Source organism: Bombus bifarius, unplaced genomic scaffold, assembly GCF_011952205.1.
Source record: "Bombus bifarius isolate JDL3187 unplaced genomic scaffold, Bbif_JDL3187 scf7180000008239, whole genome shotgun sequence".
NCBI lineage: Eukaryota > Metazoa > Arthropoda > Insecta > Hymenoptera > Apidae > Bombus > Bombus bifarius.
The window spans coordinates 1081039-1097036 of record NW_022884533.1 but is presented as its reverse complement, the minus strand read 5'-3'; the positions used below and the strand labels follow the sequence as shown (position 1 = coordinate 1097036).

Genomic DNA, 15998 nt, shown 5'->3' with positions numbered 1-15998 from the left:
CATCTTCCTGTATGAACCTCATCTACGGAACCAGAAGTAGTTGTCGGAAAGTAGAAAGCAGAAAATGGAAAAAGCTATAGTAATTCACGTTCACGTGCCACTTATCCTACTTAATTATCTTTTCGATTTACTTATTTTGCTATCATTTTATTTTAGTTTTGCGAAAAACTTGTTCTTTGCTTTGTTTGTTATATCGATCGATAATCATATTTATACGATACAGTACAAAAATATAATTCATGATATTAACGAATATTATATGTTACGACAATAGTGATAACGCGAGTGTTAAATGGATCACATCGCACCAAGACATAGGACGTCTTCCAGGCTTAAAACCTGAAAGTCGTGTTCGACGCTAAGGGGGCAAATGAGGTAAAATGTTCTCTGGCGATGGTGAATCGTGTACATCGTTGCTTCTCGACGTCACTCTCGAATGATAGAAATTATTAGAGGCGGCAGAAGTGATGGTAGAACTGCTTGTAACCGTACTTGTAATTCCAACGGCCGTAACCATCGGAGCGGTGCTAGTTGTTGTCGTATTTATCGTAATTGTCGTTACAATAGAGGAGGTAGAGTGACTTCGAGACGTCAAATTCGACCACATATGTGGGTTAGTGTAGCTAGAATCGGACGGTGAACATTCGGAATGACGAGTTGACGTAGTACAATATATAGATGATGACAATGTAGTTGAAACTGAACCTGAGGACGATACAGTCACAGCGGTTGATACCGGTGGTGGTGGAGGTGGAGGAGGGAGTGGCGGCGGTGCTGGCGTTGGTCCATTCGAATCTGCTAAAGGATCAATTACGGTACCATCCCATGGTTCCGCCGATTTTGCTTCGTCATTGTTTGGAGCATTAACGGTTGACCTTTGCCGTTTCGCATCACCATACAATAAGCAATGAACATTTGGTGAACTGCTACGATCGCGAACACCCTCTTGTTCTTCCAGAAATCGGTCCATATAGTCCCTGCTTACGATTCAACGATCTTGTCATACTTCAAGTTTTCAATCGTAACATAAAAATATAACAACAGAAAGTATATGATTTCATTGAAACTTAATTTAATGAAGATTTAATGAAAGAAAAGAAAAAAAAAGATATAAATACAGTATATTCGATCATTGTGGCAATTTAAATTTATAAACATTTGATCTTCTAAACAATTAATTCTATTTGTGTAAATCAGAGAAAATACTCACGTGATACCAGGATGTAAAGCATACTTCTTCTTTTCTAAGCGAGCCTTATATGTAAATATATCATGCCGTTCCGTTTTCTTCCAAAGATAATAAAATTGCACCAATTCGCCAACAGATCGCGTTCGAACCTGTTACGATGACCCTTATGTTACGTACAATTGTTTCTCGCTACTGGGAAGTAGTTCGAGGTTGATGCATACCTTATTCTTCTGTATAAGATGAAAATCTTTTCCGTAACTTCGTAATCCAGATTCAAAATTATGACATTCTTCTTCCGACCAAAGACTAACTGCATCCGTTGGCGGTACGACGTTCATTCTTCGTCTTCTTAATGCCTCCTCGAGATTGTAACCACATTGTAACAATAGATATAAAGCTTGCTCGTCGTCTCTAATATGAGATCCTGTCGGCAGAGAACCACCTTTTACAGCTGGTAACTGTGCCCGTTCTAAAAACTCTTCAGTTTCCTCTTCGGGTATGTGGCTGGGATCCCACAGCATTTTGTCCTCATTCTCGTAAGGTAAAGCATCGTCGTAATGACAGAGACCTTCTGGTATAGCCGCTTGGTAATTAATACCGACCATGATTGTCTTCTTCCATTCTTCTTCGTCTGGACTATAATCGCAATCGTCTTCTTCTTCTTCGCTCTGTGGTCGTGAAACGCTTCGCAATAATCTTGACGTACCGCTACCTATACCACCGCTAACTATTCCATCTTCTCCTCCATCTACTATACCACTGCTAACACTACCTTCTACTCCACCTCCCGTATTATCGTTTGTACAGCTAGCAAGCGCGGTTATGCTACTGCATTTGGCAGTAGTAGTGCCACCCATTGTTGAAGTCGTCCTTGTATTTTCATTGTTACTACAACCATCGATCATAGAACATTCTTCCCCTTCACCTTCTTCATCGTCTTCATCATCATCGGGAATTCTGTGTCGTCTGTTATTGTCTCCAGTACCTACATCACTGGTATTACTTCCTTTCATCGTCGATCCTGACACCAACGATGACGAATCTTTTCCTTTTACCAACATCTCTGTGTAAAATTGCTTGAGATCTGGCTCGTTACTAGTTGCATCCGCTTCGTCATCATCTTCGTCGTCATCCGCGTCGTTATCTCCCTTATCTGAATACTGTTCTTCAATTTCTGGATCGCCGCTTCCAGATGGGATTAGCATTTGGTCTGAACTGTTTGAGTTTTCTGTAGACGGGTCCCCGTATCCATACATCGCAAGTAGGTCTTTTAGTGGCATATCACCTTCCTGAAAGGAGACAAGAACACAAATGATTACTATGCCACATATAGCAAACCGACTAAACATACGAATCTCACTACGAGAACGCACTTTGAGTCCAAAGTGTTGTAGAAACTTATCATAATTGTAATTATTTATGGGCTTGATTTTTTCATTTCACAGGCTTGATCCTAGAATAGTTGGGATCAGAATCTTGTTACAAAATGAACATCGCATATGTTAAATATTTAACTCTGTCACTTCAGAATTATACCTTTTGTAAGTTGGACAACTCGTTGTGAGAATCTTCACTACCTTCTAAAGCTTCTTCTTCATCTAAAGTCCGTTCATCATCAAAATCATTTACCATCATTTCTGTAGTTGGACCCATTTCATAATCTCGATCTGCCCTATAAATTATTAAGTACATAAAAATTTGTTTACATATTCTTCTTTTAGAATAGTCATTGATTATCAAATATATCAAAACCTATTCATTGATTCATCTATACTAACATGTTTATATTTTTTGCAGTAACCAAAGTTGAAACATATCACGTAGATGTTAGATGGCTGTATCTAAAGTAATACACTGAGCGATGCACACTATCAAAATGATGAAGAAGAGTGTTCTTGAGCTACCTACGTTGTAGATTTTCTCTGGTTTCAATAATTTATTTATAAACACTTTTATCATATAAACAAAGTAATACTAAGAGAATGTAATATGCAACTTGTAACACGAATGTAACCTTAAATTTTTATGACATTAATGCTGACATTTACATTCACGATAACCACTCATTTTTTTTAACAAACAATATGATACAAATTAACTGTATTCTAGTTTCTTGTTTCTGGCACTCCGTACTATTCCGAATTTCACTACACCTCACTAAGAATCTTTGATTACAATGTACATATTCACAAAGAATAGAAAATTTTTTCACACAAAAGTTTTATGATATATCTAACATTTTTCTAAGGCACATTTTTAATCAATGACAAAACAGTCTCAACCGTATCAAAAAAAATCATACAGAACTCTAACAAATTTTGAGGAAACAAACTGAAAAATGCACAATACATTATTTATATTCATCAAATGTTCCATTACGCTTCTATATCATTCTGAAAAGCGGGAAATTCATGAAACGCGTTAGAACAACCAATCACGAACACTTACGATTATGTAGAAAGTGTTTTACCATTGGTTGAAAAACGTGTTTTCCTAAATAAATACTTTTGTGGCAATTCTTGTAAATGCATCCTTATAAACTTTTAACTTTTCGTTAATTCTTAATATTTACATAGTATAGATATATATTAAATCATATACATATATAAGTCTTATACATATTTATATGTTTAATTAAAAAAGAAAAAAGACAATGTATTTGTAATACTATGAATAATGGATATATATTATATATGTATATGCTATACACACTTTCTTCTACATTGTTCTACATGACAATAAAATTAATACTAACGATTATTTTAAGAATGATTTATGAGTGTCATTTATTTAAATTAGTATTGACGTAAAAAAGATATTACTCAATATATTTTGTCTATTACAATTTTACTTGTCATAATTTATAGATCCATTTTTATAAAGTTTGATATATATATATAGTGTGTGCCAGTATAAATAAAAACTACAGAATAAGTACAATATGCTGCCTTTTGTATTCAAACGTAATTATTTTAAAAAGGAACTGGTAAGAAATTCGCCAACTTTGTTTATTTAAAATATAATTTATGTACAACGATTTTATGATTACAATAAAATATTTATATTTTAGATTAAGCAGGGTAAAGTAGAATTATTTTTACAAATTCCAAGGTAAATAACACTTGAATATTCAATATATTACTAATAAGTAAAACATTATACTCTTACCATAAAAAAGAAAAGGAGAGAAATATATATATACATATATTTTTTCTACAGAAGTATATCTGTAAAAGGAGATGAAGCATATCAATATATTGAAAAAAGTAAGACTCCAACAATGCATTTTCAACCATCTCTACCACGTTTACCTATTCCAAAATTAGAGGATACATGTAGAAGGTATCTAAATGCACAAAAACCATTGTTATCTAAGGAACAATTAGAAAAAACTGAAATTTATGTTAATGAATTTTTGACTAAAGATGGTATTGGATTGCATAAAGAATTAATTGAAAAAGATACTAAAAATCGTGATACTAGCTATATTAGTGAACCTTGGTTTGATATGTATCTTCGAGATCGTAGACCTTTACCTATCAACTATAATCCTTTCTTAGTCCTTAATCCAGCATCAAATCCAGAACATAATATACAATTAGTAAAAGCCACAAATCTTATTGTATCATCATTACGATTTATGAAGTCTTTAAAAGAGAATGTTTTACGACCTGAAGTATTTTATTTAAAGCCTAAAACAAATGAGAATAATGTTTACCATACTATTACAAGACTTCTACCTCCTCAATTCAGTTGGTATGGAGCTTATTTATTTAAGGTAAAAATCACAAGTTCTACATGAATTATAAATACTATGAAATAATCCTTTTTTATCCCAAATAAAAAAATTTTTTTCAGGCCTTTCCATTAGATATGTCACAATATCACAACTTATTTAATACAACAAGATTACCAAAGCCAGAAAAAGATCAAATTTATGAGAATGCAACTGGCAAAAACATAATTGTCATGAGAAAAGGGCACTTTTACTCTTTTAATGTAATAGATGAAAATGGCTATATTCGTAAACCAAAGGAAATAGCCAGTTGTTTAGAATCTATTTTAGGAGCTACCATATCCATCAATGAAAGGCCTATTGGAATACTTACAACATCAGAACGTGACTTGTGGGCCAACACAAGAGCATATTTGTCACAGATTGGTAACCAAGAAATTTTACAAAAAATAGATTCTGCTATATTTACAATGATATTAGATGACATGCATGTTGGAAGTGACTATAATGAGTTAATTAGGACATATCTCCATGCGGATGGAACAAATAGGTGGTTTGATAAATCATTTTCTTTAATTGTTACAAACGATGGATATGCTGGAATAAATTTTGAACATTCATGGGGAGATGGTGTAGCTGTCTTAAGATTTTTGAAGGTAATTGTGTAGAAATGAATTAATAAGTTTTTAATGTTCAATTTCATTTCTTTTTCTTTTCTCATTTTAAGGATATAGGTAATGACATAACAAAACAACCAAAATTCTGTGCTGATGATATTAAATATCTTCAAAAAGGAGCAGTAGAAGTCGAGAAACTCAACTTTGTCATAGATGACAAAGTACAAAATATTGTGAATAGACAAAAGGAAAAATTTGGAGAATGGATAGGAGAATTAAGTGTTGATCATATGATATTTAATGAATTTGGTAAAAATGAGTGTAAAACATTTGGTGTAAGTCCTGATGCAATTATGCAGTTAGCTTTCCAGCTAGCTTTATATTATCAAAGAAACTGTGTAGTACCAACGTATGAATCTTGTAGTACAGCAGCGTTTAAACATGGTCGAACAGAAACTTTGAGATCATGCACAATCGAAACGAAAAAAGCATGTGAAGCTATAGCTCAAAAGAATAATAATTTATCCAAATCTGAATTGAAAAATTTAATAATTAATTGCAGTAACGTTCACAATAAACTCTCCAAGGAAGCTGTTATGGGTAATTATAAAACATTAAATTTCATATCAATAAACATTGAAATGATACTGAAAGTTTATTCACATATTTCCTTATAGGGCAAGGATTTGATAGACATTTATTTGCGTTAAAAAAAATTTGGGAGCATTCAAATACTCCGAAACCAGCTATTTTTTCGGATCCGGCGTATGATAATATAAATCATAATATTTTATCTACATCAACTCTTTCAGATCCAGCTATATGTGCTGGTGGTTTTGGACCAGTAGTAAACAATGGATATGGAATTGGGTAAGATATACTTCTTCTTTATTACTTTTACAAGCATCATATTTGCAATTTAATAACATATATGGAATGTTTGAATATTTTGTTTGAAACACATTATTCTAATGCCTAGATACATGATTCAAGATGAAAGATTGGGAGCTATTGTGACAAGTTATAAAAGGAATAATAACGCAAACGAATATGTAAAATGCTTGGAGAAGGCATTTAAAAACATTCATTCTATAATGACTTGTGGGAAATGATAGTATTACATATGTGCAATTATCCAATTATTATTGTATTAAGGATGAAAAAAATTTTTAATATTGTTGGTTATATATATATATATATATTATATATTATATATCTTGAATTTTTATACAATGTATTAGTTAAGAATTTTTGTACTATTATAAAACAAAGAAGTATATTTTTTGTATTATCTAATAAAGATAAGACAGCTCATAAATAATATTATACATAGTATATTTTACACATATACTAATGAATGTAACATAGTATCATATTTATTTAATGTAATATTTCGGTTAAAAAAGATATATACAGTAGACACATTTGAAAGAGAGAGCGCTATAACGCACTCAGAACGCCAATCAAAAGACTGCATTACAGCAATAAACTTTACACTAGCAGAAATAGTTATTTATACACATGGTTGATACACAAAAGTCTATATATCTAAGTTATTAATTTGTAACAGCTATTCAAATTGAAATCTCCCTGGAACCTCTTGTAACAACAAATAACAACCTTGTATAAAGGTTTTTTATACTAATTTAAACAAACAAATTATGCTTTTTAACATCTTTTCCAGTATTTATTTTCTTTTCAATAAACACTATTTCTTTTAATAGTTTCTTTTGTATTAATCTTCTTTTTAATTGTCACTAAATATGGAATGAAATGTTGTGATTCTAAAAAATACTTCATGGTTTTTTTCATAGCATTTCTGTTTATTTTAAACTTATACCTTATCTCCCATTTTTACTTTAGACGTCTATAAATGTAAAAAAATGTATTAATATTTTTAAACATAGCAATATTTTTAATGAGTAACTTACCATATAAATTCCAACAATTAATCCAAAGAGTCCAATAGCAGAGCCAAAGATTTCTACAATTAGAATCTTAACAAAAAGAGCAGAATTTGCTGCATCAGAAAGAGCTGCACCAGAACCCACAATGCCAACGGCTATACCACAAAAGAGATTAACAAGACCAACAGCTAGGCCAGCTCCAAATATTAAATAGCCGGCTAACCAATTTTGATTACGAACTTCTTCCTTTTGAATAGGATAACTAAATTCATCTAACATTCCAGATAACACAATGGCAGTGATTAATCCATAAATAGCAACAGCTTCGCAAAATATTACAGAAATTAAATTTTTCGTTTTGATTCTTGGAGCTTTTACACCACCTCCAATAATTGAAACTCCTGTTGTATGAATGCCTCTGAAACAATGAATTCATATTATTGTCCAATATATATATATATATATATATATATATATATATATATATATATATATAAGAGGGTGTGTTATATATATTTATAAAAGAATAAAACTTACAATGCAGCACCAACTACAGACAGAGCAACTGCAAGACCAATACCAAGAGTTGCCCACATGTGTGGTGATGTATTTTCTAAAAACCTAATAATGTTGTCTCATAAAAATATCCTTCTATACATACATATATACATATTTATAACTTTTTGTATTTTGGAACTTTGAATAAAAACTATATTTAACTTAAATGTGCTTACTTACCAGGCGACGCTAACACGCTCTCCTTTTCCAGTAAATACATGATACAATACTGCAATAAAGCATTATTTACGATATTTAAGATATTTAAGACATACTAAATTTTACAAAGGTAAAATGTCTATAATCAGTTTCTTGTTAATAAAATTTGCAACAAATTTGCTTCACTTTGAATAACTAGTTTTTGTAATATTTGATTTTATTTGAGAAATTGATATATTTAATAATTTAATAGATAAAAGTCAATTAATACCTAATACTAGAGTAGTTGCAGAAGCAGTGCCTGCAAAAGTAGTGCCCAAGATGTATCTCATTGTGTTAGTTTTAATTTCTGTTTTACGTGTTTTCCTTAAGAGAAATACGAAAACGCTAACAAATGAATAATTTCAACTTTAAAATATATGTTAACAACGTAGTGTTTTCGAAATATTTAAAATAAGAACATTTCATGTACGAAGTAAGAGAACAGCGCTCACACCCGTTTTTATCATGTGACGTTTAGTATTCTTGATGGTTACCTACACTAGTGACATCAACTGTAAAAAAGTTGTATTAAAAATCAATGTTTAAATTTTAATTTCTAACAGAATTTGCAAATTGTTATATTTAGAATTACTTAAAATATTTCATAAGCATACACTTGTATTTTTTGTAGATCACTAGAAATATTGAAATATATGCATTATATTAATTTTTGTTTATTTTTACAAATTTGGTTATATCCATTTTATTGTTGAAATTTTATCAAATACTAAAAGCTGGTAATGCACGACAATAGTATTAATAGTGTTAGTACGTTTAATGTGTTATTTCTTAATAACAATCTTAAATTTAAAATGCAATGATAGGTATCATTTATACGTCTGAGCGTGGAATCTAAGATCTAATTTTAGAATTCCTTACAGCTCATTCGTCTTGTTATGTATCTACAATAAACGTGCAACTGCTAATTTGATGATAATTACATAATTTATCAATATTTTATAAAATCATGTCTTTTACCAAAGGGTAAGCAAACAATTTTTCTTATGATCTTTTATACATTTAGAAAAATATCTTTTGCATCTTATTTTCAAAACTGAACTATAGTTAAGTTTGTAAGCACATAAATTAATGACAAGGTTTAATTTATACGTTAAAATACCACGAGTAAAAAATAATACCACCGCAAATACATGTGTAAAAGTTAAAAAGTTATTACTCGAACTATTTCGGTCTTCCGTTAGTTATCATCTATTAACTTCCACTAGCACATTTAGAAATCTAAATTAGCTATGCACATGGCTATATGAATTATGCGTTAATTATTAAATTAATTTTATTATTGAATACGTATAAATGATTGAAATTTGTCATAGGTACATCAACTTCAGCGAATTTTTCAAAGTTGCTTATAATGCTGCAATTGTAGAACCATATGCAAATCATTTCAAGGAATTTTCTGAAAAGGGAGATAGGGAGGGAATGATAAAGATTCTTATAGACATACCCTATATTGAAAACGTAAAAATAGTCGAATCATACAGGGGTAAGGATGATATTAAAGCAGCAGAACTTTACAGGAAAAGTCGCGGAATAATAGCTAAGGATGGAATTGTGCACGAAGAGACAGATAAAAGTAGTATCCTTACTGAAACACTGTTTAAGGCCAGTGTAAATAGTAGATTGTTCCTGGATGCGCTTCTAGATTGCGCACAAGATTGTTATAATTCAAAAGCTTTCGTAAAATGCTTGAAATATTGCGAATGCATGCTTGCACTTCCTGAAAACCTTCACGATAAAACTACTGAATATTTGAACGATTTCTCGGAATGTAGAAAAGCATGTATCCAATTAGAGCGTGAATGCTATAAAAATTTGAAAGTATCATCTTCTCAGGACAAAAGATTGCGTAAAAAATACAATAAAAGTCAAAGTGTTACCTTCGAGAATGCATTAATAGAAAAAAATGCATCAGTGATACCGATCGTTGATGGGAAGCAACATACCATTCTTAAAAGTTGTTCGGATGCTGTTGAACTACAATTTGATGAGAAACGAGGTCGTCATCTCATAGCTACCAGAAACATCAAAGCAGGATCTGTTCTTATTGTCGAAACACCATTTGCATTCAGTACAAATAAAGAAGCGCTCGATAGAAATTGTTTGCACTGTCATATTACTCTTAAATCGAGCGAAAGTGTTAAAATTCCTTGCCATTTTTGTCAAACAGTTAGTAATATAAATAATCTTGATTCGTTTTTATCGTGTTTCATGTTCATGTTTGTCTTCTCGTATTTTATTATTCTATTAACATGATGTTAATATATTATTTTAAAAATATGAATAAGTCTGTACTTCTACAGGTATCTTTCTGTTCGGAAAAATGTCGCAGAGAAGCGTGGCAAATGTATCATCAATACGAATGTTTTATATTTGATGCTTTCTATGGAAATGATTTTGAATCAATGCAACACACATCGCATTTGTTGCTAGCGTATAGAATGATAATTTCAGCGTTTTTATCTTTAAGTACTGAACAAATTAACAACAATACGGAAAAAAGCAGAATTCCTTTTATGAATGACAATTTCCTCCGAGATTATGTTACAATAAAAAATAAGGAATATAAAGATTTAGGCATAAATAAAGCTTATTGTACTTACGATTACCATACTATATTAAATTTAGAAACTCAGTGTACGAAGATAGAATCTAGTATAAATCTTGCTCGTGCTATTGAAGCTATATTTTTAGCGAAGTGCTTTACTTTTGTCTTGAGTAAAATGGACGTTATTTGCTTAAAAGAATCTTTTATCTACTTGGCAGTAGCAATGTTGCATAACTTGCAGGCTATTAATTGCAATGCTTATGAAATTGTAGAAAATATATATGATAAAAAAACGCATGTTTGGGAACCCAGAAATATAGGTGGAGCAATTTATCCTTCAATTAGTCTTATAAACCATAGTTGTTATCCGAACGTAGTTCGTCATTCTTATCCGTCAGGTAAAAAAATGTGCTTTTAATTGCTTTTAATTAATGATTTCTTATGTTTTATATATTATAAATAATCTAATAATAATATATAATAAATAATCTTCGACAGGGACAGTTGTGCTAAGAACATTGCGTTTTATTGGTAAGGGTACTGAGATTCTTGATTGTTATGGGCCACACTGGCTTAGCGAGAAAAGGTTATCAAGGCTTGAATACTTATGGAAAAAGTATTGTTTCTTATGTACATGCGAAGCTTGTACACAAAATTGGCAATTTCCGCTACCCGAAACAATGAATTACAAATGCAAGATGTGTTCAGAAATTATCGGTACAATCACATTAGACGAAAAACATACGCAAAACGTATCGAGTAAACAATGTTGTAAGTGCAATAAGAAAACCGATTTAAAAAAAATAAAGAATCAATTTCGAAAATCAGTTGAGAAAAGATTAGATGCCATTTCTAAAATGTATGAAGGTCATTATGAACAGGCCCTCCCTCAATTGCTTGAGCATATACAGTTTATTGAAAAGTGTTTTACCACACCAAACATGGAAGCTATCAAAACGCAACAATGTATTATTCAGTGTTACAATCAGTTTGGCTGTACTTCTTAATAACAATAAATCAGCAAAAAATATTAATATGTGTGTGTATATATATATATATATATATATGCATTATATGCACACATACATGAACACGCAATCGTACACATGACTTAGGATCTGTATCACAAGTATTAAAAAAAAACAAAATTTTTTATATTATATATCTTTTGCATAGATTACTATTCATTTTTCAATTTTTTCATGTGATGCAAAATGTTACAAAATATAATAAACTGCTCAGCATTCATAATCGTTTACATTTGCCCTTACATTTCGTAGTTATAGAATGATTGATGTTTTAATGTAAATTAGACATTCGCATAACTTTGGTAAGGCTTTCAAAACTGTGGTATGAGCACCATTGTTGTAAGTGGCAATATCTTGATCATTTAATATCGATATTTACTATAAATGCACATGTGACTGTATATTTTATTTCTTATATCTCTAAAATAAAACTAAAAGAAAATGTACATTAAAATCCTAAAAATTATTGTTGTAATTGTAAATACTACCTGAACGAAAAATACAAATTATATACAGTGTTTAGACGTACATGTGATCGTATCTGTCAATTTATCTATTAAACCATCAAATTGTCTATATTGTACTATAAATTAATCATGTGAATAATATATAAAATAAGTTACCACATGTGCGTTTCGCGGATTTCACTAATAATGTGACCAGCTTGTGTTAGTGCCTGTAACAAAGAAAGAGAAAAATGTACAAACAGATTAACAATTTAGATTTATATCAAGAACAAAATTATTATTATTTCTGTCTGCATACCTTTAGCATATCTGCTGCTTCTTTGCGTCTAACAGCAACATGTTCACTTTCATTTAAAAGAACATCTGCGTGATCTGATTTATATAAATGTGTTACGAGTTCGCTTTGTAAATTATCTTTTACATAGTTGACTAGGAAATGCATGACAGCTTTTGGTACACTATCTTGTATAGATTTTCGTACAATATAAAAGTATGATTTTATTAATCTTTCTGTAAAGGAAAGGTGTATATAAATAGAAACAATATAAAACATTATTTTCTAGAAAAGTGTACTACATTTCTATCCTTACCAATTACATCACAGTCTCGTTGTTCTCGCTCGCTCAGTTTACGAGATGTTTGTACTGGTACTTCCGGCAATAGATTTACTGGTTTCTGTTGTGGAGATGCTTTCTGCATCTCAATTACTAGGTTTGAATTTTGGTGAGGAGAAGTACTGTTCTCACGATTTCTTACTGGAGAACCATCAATCGAACTAGTCGAATCAGTTCTTCCTTGAGGCATAAGATTGTTTAACAACCAGTTGCTTAATACCATTTGATGTCCTTGTTGATCCTTGCTCTGCTCAGGAAAAGATGCTACTTCATCTTGATTATTGATTGACTTTACATTCTGTTAGGAACGTTATATGCATTTAGTTACACAACACACAAAATACATTGATCAGGGAATATTAATGTTTTAATAACGAAATAAAATAAAATTATGTATTAATCATATCTTTATAAAAATACGTTTGAGAAATTATTAAATATTAAAAAAATATTTTTGAAAATATTATAACAATGAATGATGGTAAATACACTGATTATACATGTTTTATGACTATTATATAAGTTTAATGATTACTACATTTGAAATATTCTAACACAATTGTGAATGTTATCAATAATTACTTACTGTTTCATTTGAAACTATTACTTGAGTATTTGTTGTGGTACTTGTAGTAGAAGGAACTTTCCTATTATGTTTTACATGATCTACATTAGAATTTTTTAATAAAGATGACACAAGAGCTGCATCCTTATGAAAATCTGGATGCTTGGTATTAATATATGCTAATTCTATAGCAACTAAATTTTCAACCATTTGATTAGTAGGTGGAAGACGTCGACGTAATAAATGCGTTACAACATCAACGATACGCTCGTGCAATTTTGGAAAGCGCAACATCTCTTGTTGTACTTCGGTACCACAATGTTGAATAATTCTTTGCATTTCTTCGTGTACAAGTTCTACACATCGTAATGAGGGTTCCTCGAGTCTTCGAATTTGTCGCTTAACTAATAATTCAAAAGAAACCTCTGGTACAAATAGCGCTGGTCGTGGACCAGTTGCATTTCGAATCGCCGTCAAAATATCCATTTTTGTAAGACCTGCCAGCGGGTGTATAGAATCTAGTGTTTTCCCAAATGTTTCGTGAAATATATAACAAATTCGAGCGCCACCGCATAATTCCGTTGTTTCTATGTTTCTAGCTGTTCCTTCAATTGTAGAACAGTAACTGCTTGCAAATTTAGTAATAATTTGAAGTAAAGTTTGACTTTTATCACTAACATCTTCACCGTATGAATTAAGAAGGGTTTGAAATTGTGAAACCATTACATTTACTCTTGTCTGTTTTTGAAAAATATAAGTTCTACCAGATTATGTTTACTTTTAATTTTTTCTAGCTATGTACTGTAAATTATTAGCAATCAAAATCCATATTATTACCTTTAATTCTGGGAGACAGTCCCGGATATGGTGCATGAGTAAGCGGTTTAATGTTTTAGCTAAATAAGGAGTTCCATTTCTATTTGCCAAAGTAGGATATTTACGTTGCAGAAATGCAGCTTCATCCTTTAATGCATCTTGGATACTTTTGTTATTCATTATATCCTGTTGAGAACGATTAACTACTCCAATTATTCCCAATTTTACAGGAATGACTCTACCACATAATATATCTATAGCATCAGTTCCTAGAATGATATATAGTATGATGATTTTACAAATTATTATAATAAATTAAAAATTCTAAGTAACAGCACATAAGTATTATAATAATAAAGATGTTAATAATAATAATAGGCTACCAGCATCCATCAGATCCAATTTAGTAACAACAGCTAATGTACGCCTTCCATCTGGATCTACATCTTTGCTAAGCTTTAGACTTTCACTTGTAGCCATATCAGTATTGGCAGTAACAACAGCCAATATAATAGAATTAGGATTACATATATATTTTAATACAAGTTGTCGTATTTGACCCTCAATATCCTCTGGTTGGTCTCCAACTGGTACCTTTGTGATACCAGGGAGATCTATGAGGGTCAAGTTAACAACTGATGTTGAATATATCTTCAAATTAATTGGTTCTGGACAAATTCCTTTGTTAGATCCAGCCATACGTTCTGTTTCAGATTCTATTTCCATACGGATTTCATTAAAATCTGTATAGACTTTATTTTTTGTGTGTAAAAATGTGCCCCATTCATCTAAGTTTAATGTTCCATTCTCTGCACTTCTGTGTTCACGCTCATCTTTAGGTGCATAAACAAGTTGCAATATTAAAGGACGCCTAGTAACTATACCAGTACCTCGTGGTAAGAAAGACCGACCAACCAAACTTTCAATTACAGATGACTTTCCTGAACTCTAAACAGATAAAATGTTATATTTAATGAAGAATTTCGACATTATTTATAATTTAGAAAGTGTATGTTTTTAAATTCAAAAAGAAAAAATATTCAAATTAAGGTTGTAGTTACCAATTATTTTTTTGCCATTTAAAAATTAACTGACCTGTGTTCCAAGTACAACAATTTGAGGCAACTGTATAGCGTCAGCGCCAACGGTATTAAATACATCTTGTAATTTATTTATTACAGGTATTAAAGCTTCCATTATAGTTATAGAATAATCGCAAGGTAAATCGATTCTTGCTTGACTGAAGACAGTTATGCGTTACGAGCCGGTGCAAAATACTCTTTTACTATAATACTATAATTACATGCGTCAACAATAGTATTTAAAGTATTTTTAAGGGAAATACAATTATTTGCAAGTGTTAATGTTCACTATATTAATTTTTACTATGCAAATACTTTCGCCAAAATCACCACAACAATTCTACACCTCCTGTTTCCAACCACCCATTCTCTGCCTCAAATAGTCCACACGCGTACGCATCCTATGATATTTAACGCTACATATACAAACGTACTTTATGTTTAAATCTTATACATAAAGAATCGTTTCTAAGTAATTTACAAATATGCAAATAATTTTTGTAGAAAAATTGTTATCCTTTTATAATAACTGTACATATCTGAAAATCATTAAGTAAGAGTATAAACTTACTTTAAACCAGAAATATAATAAGTAAAAGAGACATAAAGATAATGCAAAACTGTGTAATTACGATTTGGTAAAAGTTGGTAG

General features: G+C 30.9%; 5 protein-coding genes across 8 annotated transcripts; 2 read left to right on the top strand and 3 right to left on the bottom strand.

Moving 5' to 3' along the window:
* Window positions 1-131: 131 nt before the first annotated feature.
* Window positions 132-3613, bottom strand: LOC117211494 (mesoderm induction early response protein 1). Of its 4 annotated transcripts, none has more exons than XM_033455432.1 (5): window positions 2968-3613; window positions 2726-2861; window positions 1411-2478; window positions 1211-1338; window positions 132-980 (listed from the first exon to the last, which is right to left on the bottom strand). In XM_033455432.1, coding segments are annotated over exons 1-5 (1956 nt in total). In that variant the 5' UTR covers window positions 2970-3613; the 3' UTR covers window positions 132-358. The 4 variants fall into 4 exon arrangements, with proteins under 4 accessions (XP_033311323.1, XP_033311324.1, XP_033311321.1 ...); XM_033455433.1 differs by lacking the exon at window positions 2968-3613 and adding an exon at window positions 2563-2642; XM_033455434.1 differs by having other exon boundaries at window positions 786-1005.
* Window positions 3614-3929: 316 nt separating this feature from the next.
* LOC117211561 (carnitine O-palmitoyltransferase 2, mitochondrial) lies at window positions 3930-6739 on the top strand. The gene is made up of 7 exons (XM_033455571.1): window positions 3930-4175; window positions 4260-4300; window positions 4409-4967; window positions 5048-5581; window positions 5653-6142; window positions 6220-6412; window positions 6522-6739. The coding sequence occupies exons 1-7, from the start codon at window positions 4131-4133 to the stop codon at window positions 6652-6654; spliced, it is 1995 nt and encodes a 664-aa protein (XP_033311462.1). The 5' UTR covers window positions 3930-4130; the 3' UTR covers window positions 6655-6739.
* A 484-nt stretch (window positions 6740-7223) lies between these two features.
* On the bottom strand, window positions 7224-8707 carry LOC117211559 (V-type proton ATPase 21 kDa proteolipid subunit-like). The gene is made up of 5 exons (XM_033455570.1): window positions 8438-8707; window positions 8188-8236; window positions 7987-8070; window positions 7474-7867; window positions 7224-7409 (listed from the first exon to the last, which is right to left on the bottom strand). The coding sequence occupies exons 1-5, from the start codon at window positions 8496-8498 to the stop codon at window positions 7377-7379; spliced, it is 621 nt and encodes a 206-aa protein (XP_033311461.1). The 5' UTR covers window positions 8499-8707; the 3' UTR covers window positions 7224-7376.
* A 192-nt stretch (window positions 8708-8899) lies between these two features.
* Window positions 8900-11794, top strand: LOC117211554 (SET and MYND domain-containing protein 4-like). Its single transcript, XM_033455552.1, has 5 exons — window positions 8900-8972; window positions 9090-9192; window positions 9543-10395; window positions 10530-11172; window positions 11273-11794. The coding sequence occupies exons 2-5, from the start codon at window positions 9176-9178 to the stop codon at window positions 11779-11781; spliced, it is 2022 nt and encodes a 673-aa protein (XP_033311443.1). The 5' UTR covers window positions 8900-8972; window positions 9090-9175; the 3' UTR covers window positions 11782-11794.
* LOC117211553 (dynamin-1-like protein) lies at window positions 11668-15751 on the bottom strand. The gene is made up of 7 exons (XM_033455551.1): window positions 15360-15751; window positions 14648-15212; window positions 14286-14533; window positions 13470-14186; window positions 12860-13181; window positions 12568-12779; window positions 11668-12478 (listed from the first exon to the last, which is right to left on the bottom strand). The coding sequence occupies exons 1-7, from the start codon at window positions 15459-15461 to the stop codon at window positions 12422-12424; spliced, it is 2223 nt and encodes a 740-aa protein (XP_033311442.1). The 5' UTR covers window positions 15462-15751; the 3' UTR covers window positions 11668-12421.
* Window positions 15752-15998: the final 247 nt, after the last annotated feature.

What these genes read in the sequence shown, in the direction of transcription:
- LOC117211553 (XM_033455551.1), bottom strand. Translation starts at nt 15,461, where the DNA reads ATGGAAGCTTTAATACCTGTAATAAATAAATTACAAGATGTATTTAAT. An exon ending in ACTGTCTCCCAGAATTAAAG is followed by an intron (nt 14,187 to 14,285) that starts GTAATAATATGG and finishes TTTCAAAAACAG; the next exon opens with ACAAGAGTAAATGTAATGGT. An exon ending in TAATAGTTTCAAATGAAACA is followed by an intron (nt 13,182 to 13,469) that starts GTAAGTAATTAT and finishes CGTTCCTAACAG; the next exon opens with AATGTAAAGTCAATCAATAA.
- LOC117211561 (XM_033455571.1), top strand. Translation starts at nt 4,131, where the DNA reads ATGCTGCCTTTTGTATTCAAACGTAATTATTTTAAAAAGGAACTG. An exon ending in TTATTTTTACAAATTCCAAG is followed by an intron (nt 4,301 to 4,408) that starts GTAAATAACACT and finishes TTTTTTCTACAG; the next exon opens with AAGTATATCTGTAAAAGGAG. An exon ending in AACAATGGATATGGAATTGG is followed by an intron (nt 6,413 to 6,521) that starts GTAAGATATACT and finishes TCTAATGCCTAG; the next exon opens with ATACATGATTCAAGATGAAA.
- LOC117211559 (XM_033455570.1), bottom strand. Translation starts at nt 8,498, where the DNA reads ATGAGATACATCTTGGGCACTACTTTTGCAGGCACTGCTTCTGCAACT. An exon ending in TGCAACTACTCTAGTATTAG is followed by an intron (nt 8,237 to 8,437) that starts GTATTAATTGAC and finishes GCTTTATTGCAG; the next exon opens with TATTGTATCATGTATTTACT. An exon ending in TAATTGTTGGAATTTATATG is followed by an intron (nt 7,410 to 7,473) that starts GTAAGTTACTCA and finishes TTACATTTATAG; the next exon opens with ACGTCTAAAGTAAAAATGGG.
- LOC117211494 (XM_033455430.1), bottom strand. Translation starts at nt 2,881, where the DNA reads ATGTACTTAATAATTTATAGGGCAGATCGAGATTATGAAATGGGTCCA. An exon ending in ATCTTATACAGAAGAATAAG is followed by an intron (nt 1,339 to 1,410) that starts GTATGCATCAAC and finishes TCATCGTAACAG; the next exon opens with GTTCGAACGCGATCTGTTGG. An exon ending in GCTTTACATCCTGGTATCAC is followed by an intron (nt 978 to 1,210) that starts GTGAGTATTTTC and finishes AATCGTAAGCAG; the next exon opens with GGACTATATGGACCGATTTC.
- LOC117211554 (XM_033455552.1), top strand. An exon ending in CTTGCCATTTTTGTCAAACA is followed by an intron (nt 10,396 to 10,529) that starts GTTAGTAATATA and finishes GTACTTCTACAG; the next exon opens with GTATCTTTCTGTTCGGAAAA. An exon ending in TCGTCATTCTTATCCGTCAG is followed by an intron (nt 11,173 to 11,272) that starts GTAAAAAAATGT and finishes AATCTTCGACAG; the next exon opens with GGACAGTTGTGCTAAGAACA.